We start from the raw sequence: 13,857 nt of genomic DNA on the forward strand, positions 1-13,857 counted from the left end.
CATAATGACAAGTTTTAAGAAAATTTATTAAATATCAAAAACTGAAGTCATTCATTTATAGAAGTATTCAGACCCTTTGCTGAAACACTCCAAATTATGGTCAGGCGCATCCTGTTTGCTTTAATTATTGTTGAGATGTGTCCAAGACTTGGAGTCCGCCTGTGGAAAATTGAATGGATTGGACATTGTTTACAAAGGTCATGTCAGGACAAAAACCAAGCCATGAAGCCCAAGGAACTCTTTATAGACCTTCACAAAAAATTGTGGTGATCCATAAATTAATGCAAGGTCATCAATACATTTCTAAACTTTGAGTGTTCTCAGGCGCACAGTAGCCTTTGAAATGGAAGAAGTTTGGAACCACAAAGATGGCTATTTAGCCATACTGAGTGAGGTTGCCAAGAACCCAATGGTTACTCTAACAGAGCTTCAGAAGTCCTCTGCTGTGATAGTAGAACCTGTGGGAAGAAGTACATTCTCTGGAGTTCTCTTGAGTAAAAGCATTTAACCACCTGCTTGGAGTCTGCCAAAAGGCATTTTAAGGACTGAGAGTAGGAAGAACAACATGCTCTGGTTTGATGAAAGAAAAATTAAACTCTTTGGGAAGAACTCCAAGCACGTGTCTGGCAAAGACAAAACCTGGCTCATCACCTGCTTAATACCATTTGAACAGTGAGGCATGGACAGGGAGAGAGGTCAGAATTGAGAGTCAAATGATTGACAAAAACCTGCTCCAAAGTGCATGTATCCCTGTCAGACAAGGGCGATAGTTCAACTTTAGCATGACAATGACCCAAAGCAGACAGCTAAGTTAATGTTGGAGGTGCTTTGGGACAGGTCTCTGACTGTTCTTGAGTGGCCCAGCCAAAGTCTACACTTACACCCCATAGAACATCTGTGGAGAGAGCTGAAGATAGCAGTTTACAGACACTTCCTATCCAGTATAACAGTGCTTGAGGGAATATAACAGAAAACATGGGATAAATATTCCAAATCCTAGTGTAAAAAGCTTATAGAGACTTGCCTAAGAAGACTCAACTGTAATGTCTGGCAAAGAGGCTTTGACAAAGTACTGAATTAAGGGTCTGAATACTTATACGAATGAGAAATTTCAGTTTTTGATTTTTAAAAAATTTCAAAAACTTTCCTAAAACATGTTTTCATTTTGTTATTTGGGTTATTGATTATAGGTAAATGGGCAAAAACATCAAATTTATCCGTTTAAAATTTAAGTGTGCAGAAAGTGAAGGAGTTTGAATACTTTCTGAATCCACTGTGTAAAGTTCCATATACACCAACTCTTCAGTGTTTCTCTCTGTAACCAGAAATATTCCAACAAGTTAATAAAAGTTTGAATGATTTTGTACCCGGCCTTCGGCTCCAATATTGTTTTCTCTTCTGTTTCTCTGTTTGTTTACATTTCAATGCAACATCTAATTCTAGGGGCTGTCATAGGATGTCACCTTCGCCACAAGTCAGTACCTGAAATTTCTGCTCTGTTAGGTCTGACCCGGTCAAATCTAAGTTCTACTGTTGTGAAGTGGAAACGTCTATGAGCATCAACAGCTTAGTCACAAAGTGGTAGACTATACAAACTCACTGAGGGGGGCTGTCAAGCGCTGAAGTACATGGCATGTAAAAATTGCCTATCCTCTGTTGTATCACTCAGAACAGAGTTCCAACATGAGCACGAGAACTGTGCATCAGGAACTTCACGAAAAGGCTTTTTCATGGCCAAGCAACTGCACACAAGCTTAAGGTGACTAAACGCAATGTCAGCTGGAGTGATGCAGAACATGCAGTTGTTGGACTCTGGATCAATTGAAATGAAATGAGTAAGTCCCTATTTTAAGGTAAAGTTCAGACAAAGAAGCCTCCACAACCCCTTGTATTAAATAGTGTGAGTTTGATTAGGAAACTGATTAGCACATGAGGTCAGCGTAGACTTGCTACAGAAAAGTGAACAGCATGACACAACTTCTGATAGCTTCATCCAATCTGGAACAGAAAAATGTGAAAATAATATTTCACATAATTCATAATTTCACATATTTAACTTAAAATTTCCATAATGGAAATATTAAGACATGTGAAATATGGCAAAAAAGAATGTATTTAATTTGCAGCATTCACCCCAGTATACATTGTACTATAATTTTTATATGTAGAAATACAGCCAAAAAGGAGCCATTGGAACACTGCAGTCATCCTTCAGTTTTTCATTGGGGGGTCACTGATGATTGTAGTTCCTTTTCAATGGAGTAAGGGAGACATTCTTCTTGCAGGTGGGCTCCTGGCTTTGGAATTCTAGACAGACCTTAAACACGTTCAGTAAACTTTTTGTGACTAGTGCCAGGTATGGCCTTCAACACCCACATGTTTAACATATTGAGTGAGTGAGCTATTTGAATGTGCTTTATATGAACTGTGCTCTTCTAAGACCCTAACATGCCATGTTCTTTTGACTATCTTTGAACAGTGCATCTGTTGTAATCCATTAAGGTCCCTGCCTAAAAGAGTTGTCTTTAAGCTACATGCATGCATTCCAGTTTTCAGTTCTGGCCGCACAGATACAAGAACATTAAGGCAAGAAATAAGGGGAAAATGTCCACTGTTGTAATCACAATAAACCCATCATACCTCTTTATTAGCTATATTAGCTAACCAAGTGAAATACATGGGTGCCCTCTTACTGTAAACATTTCTTTGAAAGCACACAACATCTGAGAAACAGGTTATCATAGTATGAGATAAGAGCACAGAATAGTGGAGGTGGCATTGAAATTAGGAGTGTGAGCTGTCTTATAGTGCATGTAGATGAGTAAGGGTTACAAGGCTGCGAACATGGACCACTTTGTTATAAAAGGGTCAATAATGTGCATAGCATTAGCATACCTTAAAAATTTTAGGAAGGTTAAAGGAGCATTTTCTACATACATCAGCTCTTTATTATATCTTGTCTTAGGGTTGCAGGAATTATCAGACTGTTGCTTCTTTCATGCTTAGTATTTGATTATTTGTTTAACGCTTTTTGAATATTTTTTCATTTCTATTCAAACCTTTAAAAGCAAACTTGTGATTGATTAAAGAAAAAAAAATCCATGACGCAGAAACTGTTTTGACTTACTTTCTAAGCCCAGCATAGCTCATCAGTCCCTTCTCAATTAGAATTTTAGAAAATATTGGCAATTTGTAGATTTAAAGGTTCCTGAAGTCCTAGCCATCACTGTTGTTGATAACTTATTCCATAAATCTCTATACAAAGAAACAACTCTTTAGCACATCTTATAGATGCTTGAAAAATTAAAAAACTGTGGAAATATTGTTGTATCTGTTTTTAGGTCTAAAACAGCCGTCATTTCATACTCAAAACAAAAATAAAAATATCTCAGAGATGTAGGTATTATTTTAAAGTGCAGGGGTTGTTAGCCCATCCATGAAAAAGGGCAGCCATAATCTTACCCATTACCCTTGATGTAAGTCAAGGGTAAGTTTATATCCACTGTTTGTATTCCTAAACATTATCCTTTTATTTGCATATTGCAGTTTTAGTAAGTAAAATTCAGCTCCCAAATGTCTGTTTGTATGCTTTTTCTGAAGAATACTAATGGGCAAAATAACCACTGTAAAAACCAGAGATTTAAAGACATTTAAAAGAGTATGAAAACAGTATATCTTTGAAGCTAATGTGTGTTGAATTATGTGTTGTTTTCTTCATAAAGTCTGTATTTTCTTCCTTAATCACATGTGAACAGTTTTGCCAAATATGCTAAAGAGCATTACCAGAAGCTGGTGATCATGCATAGCAACATGGGGCTACTTTACCAGAATCTTGTTGAATACTTTGTGATTGATTCCAAGAAGACAACGGTTGAGGAGTTCTTCACTGACATCAGCAATTTCAGGTCCATGTTTATGGTATGTCTGTATCTTATCTTATCTAATTGTTTACATTATGCAAGTGAAATAGTGCTTTTAGTCTTAAATATTGGGGCAATTGAAAAAAGAAGCACTAGTCCACTGGACTTGTACAAAACACAATAGCTATTTAGTTCAGGATTTTCATTTGGTTTGGTACTTAAAGCCAGTGCTGCTAAAAGTGCTCCTCTTACACTTGTTTAGCTGGCTTAGACGTTCCCCAGCTGTTTTCCAGCTTTGACATTTTACTGCTGAGCATCCAGCTGAAAGCACTCTTAGATATTGTCAAGCAGCTTATTTATGAAAAGCACATTTAAAAATCACAAACCTGGTGTGTATGAATAGGAATTGACAGTCCGAGAAAAGAAAGAAAAGACATGCTGATTTTCTGCTGCTATTAATGGACATTATACAACCTCTCTTTAAATCCTTTTGTCTGATTGGTGGACTCTTACTTGGAATCATGTTGATATGAAAGCAGAAAGGCACAATGCTGTGTAGGTTGTTGCATAATGAGTGGGTCCCCCTGGGAAGTTTTCTTATCAGGCAGCAACCCACACACTCCAAGAGTGTTTTATAGCCAATAAAAATTATTTCTGAGATTTTGAAGGAATACCTAAGGTTACAAAGGTTTTATATTTTTGTGTGTATGTGTGTGTGAATACACTCGGTATAAACGTACTTCTGGACTGTATAAAATGAAAATATCTTTTCAGGTTTGCAAAGATTTCTTGCTAGAGAGATGTTATTGTCATTTTGTCCAAAAGAAGTGGGCAGCATCCTGGTTGTGTTGTTCAGTAGAAGAATGCTACACAGTATCACAGAAAACCTGAGAAGTAAACTACAAATAAAATAAATTTAAAAACAGTGTGTTGTTGGTATCAGAAAATACTTTTAAATGAGATATGAGGAAATTGAGCATTACATTTCAAAACAGCATGTTTTCACAAACTGGACCTTTTTTTCTGGATATAACCCTCTAAATGAAATGTTTTCCTTTTGTCTTTCTAATGTACAGTAGTAGTTGACAACTTTATAGTCTTTGTTTCTTAGACCCATAAACCAGCATGTGAAAATATTTTTTCCATTCATTTATTAAGTGAGTACGAACTTATTACTGCAACAGCTCTTACTGTCTGTTGATACCCAAGTGCTTGTCCCTAAAGCAAAAAATGTTTTGGATTTCTCGGGTGTTTTTACCTGAGTTAAGTTTATGGTCACATTAGTTGCAGAGGTGAGTTTTACTTATTAGAGTACAATCAGGACGTCTCGATAACATTCCCAAATAACTTTCATACATTGTACAGTTGCTGTCTTGCTCAGGTTACAAACTAATGTTTGAATTTTTTTCTTTTTTTGAAAAATATTATTAATATTGAAGTCTTAGCGCAATGATTTTAACTTTGAGAAAACCTCAATTACTAGGACTAATTATTTACTTAAAGTTTCTTCGATATAGGTACCAAAAAAAACCTTCTCCTTCTGTTCCTAAACAATCGTTAAAAGTAGTTTTTTCCAAAGGTTTTGCTAGAGTACTACGCATTTACTTGACTGCTTTAATTTAAGCGACAGTTTCAATAAAAACACAAAAACAAATTTCTTTCCAAGGTGACAGTAAATCCCAGCTGCGTTGGCACTAATCAAAGAAGCCAGTAATTTTCTTTGCAGTTATCACTTACCTAATTAATAATGAATGACTGATTGATTAATTGATTGATTGATTGATTGATTTGTACTTTATTTTCTCTTAAGTTCTGGGTGTTTCATTCAGCAAAAATCAATCATTGTTTATTTATACACAGTAAAACATGTCCAAACAGATTTATTGTCTGAGGATGGTTATGGTACAAATACTCTATATGAATACAGTGTGTGTTGTACAGTATGCACCTTTGTCAGACAAGGTGGAATTTCCACTATAAAGGGCGTCTGTAATAACTGGGCCTAATCAGCTTCTCAGTGTGAGGTGTTCTGGCTTCATAACCAAACTGTTTAATCAGTTGTAGTTTTAATAAAGTGGACTGGTGTTAAAGATAATGGGAACTAATTAGCACACATGACTCATAATACAGCCCTTGAGTGGGCAGATCACTGTGTGACCCATCAGATCTGATTTCATGCTTTCTTGCCTCAGCTTGCTTTTTGCTTTCATTTACAGTTTCATACCTTGCTGCTTTCATAAAAACATGATGCAAAATGTGTTTATTGCCAACTGAGAACTACATAACAACTTGTCATTCAAGTCATCAATGTTGTTTTGCATCCAATTAATTTAAAGGCAGTTGTTCTGACTTTTGAAATTAAAAGCATTTTTATTGTATTTGTTTCCTCCTTGAAAGATATAATCATCCCAGTCACATTCTTTTTAAAAGCATCTTGTAAGTAATGAAAAGTGTTTTTGCCACCTGACCTCCAACACAGCTTTTTGTATCTGTTACTTACTTACGTATAGAAACATTCCATAGTGAGACTTCTGAAAATCCATTGCCTTTAATTAGCAGGATTTATCCAATTTAATTAATGCTCACAACACTGATTTATCATTAAAATATTGTTTTTTCCTTAAATTTAATGAGCATGTATTTTCAACCTTCTTGACGTTACCTCTAAGCTTGACTCGGGCGTGGAATTATGTGTAAATATGGTAATTCCAGAGTCAGACTCAGGATGACATGTAGTGATCCACTTTACAGTGTTAAGCCTGAACAACTCCCGACATTCTACAACTACTGCCATCTAGTGAATGAAACAACATTACACTGCAATAAAGCATTAATATTTCAATGCATTTTTCCACTCTAAGATAACTCATTATTATTGATAAGTGGGGCAGTGCCTTCAATCAAAACACCGGCCAGTTTTAGAACAAACTGAAACTAAACCACTGGTTGAATCAAGTGCTAGTGATGGCAATGTGAATCGGTCATCAGACATTGACACAACCGTGTAACTGATGCATATGGCACTGTATGACCAAACCACTGTGATATGCCTGGTGAATTCAATCACCTGAAGGTTCACCGGGTTGCAAGTAAATGCATGGCAAAAAGGCAAATGATTGCAATCAAGCAGAACTAAAAGAAAGACATAGCCCCTAAGCACTGTTCACAATGCAGCAACTATCATTTGTGAAATATGGAAATCAGCCTTGTACTGTTGTACCCTACAATAATACAATAGCTACGTCGATCATGTAGATCAGGCACTGACATTGTACCCTTTTAGGCTAAAGCAACAGAGAAACTTTTATAAGAGAAGTGCACAAAGAAATGCACTTACACTGTCTCGATTGTGATGTTGAGCTGTACGTTGGTGACTGTTGCAAAAACATATCACACACTTCCTACTGTATTTTTGTTGACACTTGAGTTACATGGAATAACATTTTTTATTGCTGAAGAAAAAGTCAATGTAAACCTAATGTTAAGGAGGTTAAAACTGCAGTGGACATCCTCTTTTTTTGATGAGTTCCACTAATGAAGTTATGGCCAGAATCTGTTTGTTGGCAGTCATGTAATGCTAGTTGAATGATATTACAGCATTTTTAAACCCCCCAAAATTCACAAGTATGTTCGGTAATCAGACAGTATAAAGTAGCTGATTACTTTATTCACCTTGGCCAGTGTGGCTCAAAGTGGGATCAGTGAAATATGGCATGGGAGTCTGCAAAATAATTGTTACAATTTGGTAAGTGATTAATAAATATCATGTATACTTGGTGTACCAATGTTCTGGTTATTCTCTGTTTCACTTATTTTAAACAATCACCATCAGACTTCCAATTAAAATGTAAAAGTAATGCACTTTTTTAAAGAAACCAAAGAAGTGTTAAACAATGTACAAAGTTTCCAGACAGCGTGGCCATGTATGAATCCGGAAGGGATGTCAATATATCCACAAACACTGTTTTCTGATAGCCGATCAAAGCTAAACTACCTGTTGCCCTCTGCCACTCTGCCCTAAAGTATATGTCAGCTTTAAAGAGAAATGCAGTAATCTAGAAGACTGACCTTTTTAACATAAGCTGAAACCCCTTGCACCAAACATGAGCATAAGCACACAAGCTTACATTTGTGCCAGTCACTCCCATAATGTTTTGAGCCAATAAAAATCACGTGGAAGCCGTGCATCACTTCTTTTGTATATACTGCTAGCAATCACATGAGCGTCAACCAGTGATGACTCTGCTTTGCTCAGTCACATAGAAGCTAGTTTAGAAAAAAAAAAGAAAAAACTTTTCAAGTAACTGATAGATTCTTGGGTCAGGAGTCTACATCATCAAGTGAAAATAAGTCATTTTCACCTGAAAAAGGAAAATATGGTGACAATTATATAGAGTTTGGCTTTATGAGTACTCATTATCCGCACTGACTGCTATCAACACAAGGTATAGGGCACGTTTGCATATGGAGGATGATATTCGAAGTCTGCTTATTATCCATCATTCCCAGAATTGAGAAACTATGCAGTCAGAGACAAGTATACCCACCTCACTAATTTACCATGTACATGATCACTGAAGCTACAGTATATCCAAAAATGTGGTGTAGTGCAGTTCTGAATCTAAACACTCTGAAGGTGTGTTACTTTGAAGAGTTCTGTGTATTTTTGATGGATTTGCCTGCTTCTCACCAGATTCAAAGGCTACCACATCCCAATCCTACCAGCAGTTGTCAATACTTTGCTGGTCAGATTTTCCCACTGTGTTGTAGTTCGTGTCGCCCTCTATTTGTTTTTATGTTTTGCAGCATTTTCTTTACATTCTGTGAATCCATTCCGTTACCCCATCTATTACTGAAACAGTTCAGTTCAGGGTCATGAAGTGTATCATGGCAGGAACAAGCACTGGATGGTTGTCTAGTCCACCTCAGAGCACAGTCACTCCAAAATTAGTAACATAAAATCATCTTTGGAGTGTTTGAGTATCTTAATTTAAATACATGCTGTAAATAGAACTTGCACATCTCACAGAGATAGGAACTCATAAATCAGGAGCTATGAGGTATAGCATTCCCCACTACACTGTCATGGTGTTAACTTGTGTTATAACTTTATGTGTACAAAGTAATACCAGCTTGTTTGATATATCACCCATAAGCTAGCATATCCTCATAGCGTCTGTTGCAGTTAACCAACTAAACCTAAGGTGTGTTATTAGTTTTTCTAAACATTAATAATAACCTATGTGCACTTAAACTTGTTGCTCGTACACCTGCTGCATTTGTCCTTTGGTCTAATCAAACCTTTTGTTTAAAACAGAGAGCTCTGTGCCACATTTCCTTAAACTTGCATCCTGTTGCCTGTCTTCTAACTGGGCACATGTGGTCAACTATCACTTGATAAATTCTGCTACTTTCATTCTGTTTCATGAGTCTTTCAATATACACAATCTTTAAATTGCTATTATTTTAATAAGTTTCTGGTCCACTTTGCAAAATTATACAAGCTACCTAATTAACAGTTAATTCCATTGAGTTCTTGAAACACTAAAATATCAAAACCACTCATAAAGTTTTTGAAAGTTGTATTTTTTATAATTGTGCCACCCAAAGTTATTATGGTTTTGCCTTTTTATATTAGTTTTTATTTCTATATTTTATCTGACCTTACTTAGAAATTCAGTTTAGTTTTAGTTTTCCTTCATCGTGTATTTTTAGTTTTAGTTTAGTTTTTATTTTACAAAGACATTTCTATTTTATTTTTATATCTATTAGTTTTAGTAATTATGGTGCGGTTAGTGGTAGCACGGTGGCACAGTGGGTAGCGCTGCTGCCTCGCAGTTAGGAGACCCGGGTTTGCTTCCCGGGTCCTCCCTGCTTGGAGTTTGCATGTTCTCCCCGTGCCTGCATGGGTTTCCTCCGGGTACTCCGGTTTCCTCCCACAGTCCAAAGACATGCAGGTTAGGTGCATTGGTGATCCTAAATTGTCCCTAGTGTGTGTGTGTGTGTGTGTGTGCGCGCATGCCTTGCGGTGGGCTGGCGCCCTGCCCGGGGTTTGTTTCCTGCCTTGTGCCCTGGGATTGGCTCCAGCAGACCCCCGTGACCCTGTAATTAGGATATAGCGGGTTGGATAATGGATGGATGGATGGATGGTATGGTTAAAGAGCTACTATGGAGTTTAGTTTTTGTCACAATAAGACAGAACTATACACTTAACAGGTTTGGATATAATATGAATTTAATGTTCGTGAAAGCTTACTACACTACACAACACACTTTACTATTTGATTTTGTTTTTGTCTGGTAAAAACAAGCATAATCAAAACTAGGTACTGAATATGAACACTTTTACACAATTTTATATTTTAAAAATATTTTCTATGTCATTTGTGCTGAAAAAATCTGCAATGACTGTTGGCACTTGTTTCTTTTCCTTTTATTGCCCAGAATGGGACAATTTGTAATGAACTTTAGGTGAATTTTAAGATGTGAGGGTTTTTTTTACTCTGAATGTCTACAACACACAACATCTCCTGCTCCAATGACAATGTGCTTATAATGAATGCCTTCAATATTTCATTCAAAAATCTCAAACACTGGGCTTTGTTATTTTCTACCAGCCATATTGATCTCTGATTCCATCTCAGGCACAAACAATATATAGACAGAATTTTGCACCTGCAGGCCTGGAAAGATATAAAACATAAGAAAAGAGTTTCTACTGTGTTCTGACAGGCGTGACCATGAAAATCACGAGGGTTACGGAAGAACAAGGCTCTTAGGCTTGAATCAGTGTGCAGACTCCACCTAGCTGTATTAAGGGAAAAAAAGAAAAACAAGCATGTAGTGTGAAGGTCATAGGCAGTGAGACTTAAATGTGCCCACTATAAGAACAGTAAACCCATAATGAGCAGAGCAAGAGCAGGTAATAAGAGTATGGACAGGTACAAAATGACAGAAACAGCATCTGAGATTAAGAACAATTTAAACATTATCTAAACCTGTTCATCCATAGCAGGATCACAGGAACCTGGAGCCTACCCCAGCAGGTTTGGATGCAAGGCAGGAAAAATCCCTGGTATGCAATATGTATGATATGGCTGATGTTAAGAGCAAAAAGAATATGATATTTCAATCTGATTTGAGAGAGAGTTAAACATTGAAAAAATGGAGACATATTTTAAAGCATAATTCTGCTACTGGATTATTTTCACAATATCAGGTATTTTGACCTGTGAATATGAACTAAAAATGAAAATATAATAAATATAGAATAAATACAAAAACAAATTAGTATGTTTAGCTTTTCACCACTTGGCAGACTCTATTCCCCCACCTACCTGTAGTTCAGGAGAGACATTGTTACAAGATTTGTATCGCTTTGTTGTCAAATTACGTTTTTAAAGCAACAATATGCTGATCTTGTACAATGATCTAGTCAGTCTCTCAATCAGTGCCGTTTTATTTTCAAAAATTGGGAGTGGTCTCCCCACGACCTTCTCGTGTACTGAGATATGGGGATGGATATTTGAGGAGTAAACCGCATGACAATGATTGTATTATGTACATTAAAGAGCCATCAACAACAAATCAAATTAATAATATATTGAACAATTATTATTAAAGTAAAGTTGAATAAATCAGACTCTGCAGCTGCATGAATAAAAAAAAATCGAGTTATGTGTTCAGGTAAAATTCCACTTCCGGTTAATGGATTTGACCTAAAAGTTAATACTAATCTACAATTCTGCTGTATCAACCACATGACAAATTTCATCCGTCTATCTAGTTGCATTTTTGAGATATCGTGTTTACATACACACAGACAGACAGACAGACATAATTCCAAAAAACTGTATTTTCTTTCTCTATACTTTGTATACTTCTTATACAAAGAATTTACAGTATATACTACTTACAAATATTAAAGTCTTGTGAGGTCACTTTTCAGCTTTGACCAAGTACAATGAGACACGTCTGTAAGTGTGAAAATCATTAATTCCGATAAAGTAGTGACAGGTTGTGGAAGTAACAATGCAGCATTAACAGACTAATTGTTATAGAATCTTGCAGAGCCAAGTTCTTTTGAATTTCAATATAATGATAATAAGTAGGGAGCAAATTAATTATGGCTTGAAGTTATTAAACAATATGATGTAACATGGACAATTCAAGTTGCAATATTATCAGGTCCATTACTGTTGACTCCAATTAGGATCTGGACACTTCAGTCTAGTGACAATAAACAGAGGGTTATGTATGTTAAGTGCCAGTAGGCATGTGGCACAGTCATTTTTTTAATTCTTAATGTCAGCTCTGTGTATACTGTAGGTTGGAGCTTTTCTTTTACTTTCAGCATTTTGTGACAGGGTGTTGTTTTTAAAAAGTCTGAAGTGGTTATATAAGAAGATTGGCTGTTAGATTATTTAGCCAGGCAGCTGTGTCTTAGATGATGGACTGTGTGAAGATAGAAAGAATGAAAACCTGAGGCATGGGTCAGATGTGATAATCTATACTAATTAATAAAAGGCAAATCCCTCACTGACTCACTGACTTGACTGACTGACTGACTCATCACTAATTCTGCAACTTCCCGTGTAGGTGGAAGGCTGAAATTTGGCAGGCTGATTCCTTACAGCTTACTTACAAAAGTTAGGCAGGTTTCATTTCGAAATTCAACGCGTAATGGTCATAACTGGAACCTCTTTTTTCACAATATACTGTAATGGACGGCAGCTCGATGGCCGTGGGAGGAGGAGTTCAGTGTCACGTCATCACGCCTCCCACATAATCACGTGAAAAGACTGTGAACGCAGTAGGGAGAAATGAAGGAGGAGCCGCAAACTGCGAAGAACAAAAAATTCATTAAACAATTGAGAAGGGAGCGAAACAATAAGAAGCGAGCGAGTGAACCATACAAGCATCTTCATAAGGGAAACAAAGCACGGTGTAAAACGTAAGTTTAAATTAAGTTTATAGAAACGCTCCCGCTGCGGATTGCAATAACATATTCGCGAGATAAAAGTTTAATGAGAAGACATGAGGTATAAACGAACCACACGCCGTAGCGCAACGTTAGGGGCTTCACCTCTGGCGCTGACGATAGAGATTCGATTCCCGAGAGGGGATGCAGTGATTGTGTATGCCTGATGAGCCCAGAATTAGGGAGAAACACATGTCGCATACTCTTTGCATTATTTGAAAGTAAACTATTAAAACCATTCTATGATCTGCTTCTGGGAACAGAAAGAGGGCACGTGGCGGACGTAAGGCGACTTGCTGATAAACCACAAGCGTGACATGGCAGGTAACCACCCATACAATCAGATTGTGATTCAGAAAACGAATGCCATGAATGTAATTACCACGATCTACATACTGTCAAATAAACGAAACACACGCCGTAGCGCGACAGCTGTGAAAAGGGAGCTTCACAAAAAAACAGATCCTTAACAAATTGTTATTGGTATATTTTCGATCCGTTTAAAAAGGTTTTCTTTTCTTCTTAATAAAAAATTAAAAGCAGTACTTCACCGCAACGAAGCGCGAGAATTTGGCTATATATATCTGCTTCTCGCAATTAAAAGAGGGCACATAGCGGATGTTAGACGACTTGATGACCAACCATAAGCGTTACCTGCTAGGTAACCACCCATACAATCAGATTGTGATTCAGACTAGGAATGCAATGAATGTAATTACCCCGATCTACATACAAGGCGAAAGTCTTGCAACATTCAAAGATGATGGTTTGGGATAAGTGCACCATGGGACATAAAAGAGCTTATGAAGCCTTGAACCTAAAAAAGCAAGATCTCAGAGATCGTCAAAAAAAAAAAAGGAGGTAATGTCGTTTTACTCGCTGTAGATTTTAGTCAAACATTACCAGTTATTCCACGACGGAGACCAGCAGATGAACTCAACGCGTGTTTAAAATCCATGCTTCTCCCACGGTCGGTTATATGTCGCGTGTTCTCGGGTAGGTACACCAAAAAATGTA

At 36.9% G+C, this 13,857-nt stretch overlaps 1 protein-coding gene across 1 annotated transcript in view; it reads left to right on the forward strand.

Moving 5' to 3' along the window:
- LOC114650158 (protein diaphanous homolog 3-like) overlaps positions 1 to 13,857 on the forward strand; it is a 1,033,571-nt gene that overhangs the window by 815,535 nt on the left and 204,179 nt on the right. Inside the window, exon 24 of the mRNA XM_051925675.1 lies at positions 3,753 to 3,918. Within this exon, the coding sequence (XP_051781635.1) occupies positions 3,753 to 3,918 (166 nt within the window). The remainder of the gene's footprint in view (positions 1 to 3,752; positions 3,919 to 13,857) is intronic.

This window comes from Erpetoichthys calabaricus, chromosome 4 (genome assembly GCF_900747795.2).
Source record: "Erpetoichthys calabaricus chromosome 4, fErpCal1.3, whole genome shotgun sequence".
Taxonomy (NCBI): Eukaryota; Metazoa; Chordata; class Cladistia; order Polypteriformes; family Polypteridae; genus Erpetoichthys; species Erpetoichthys calabaricus.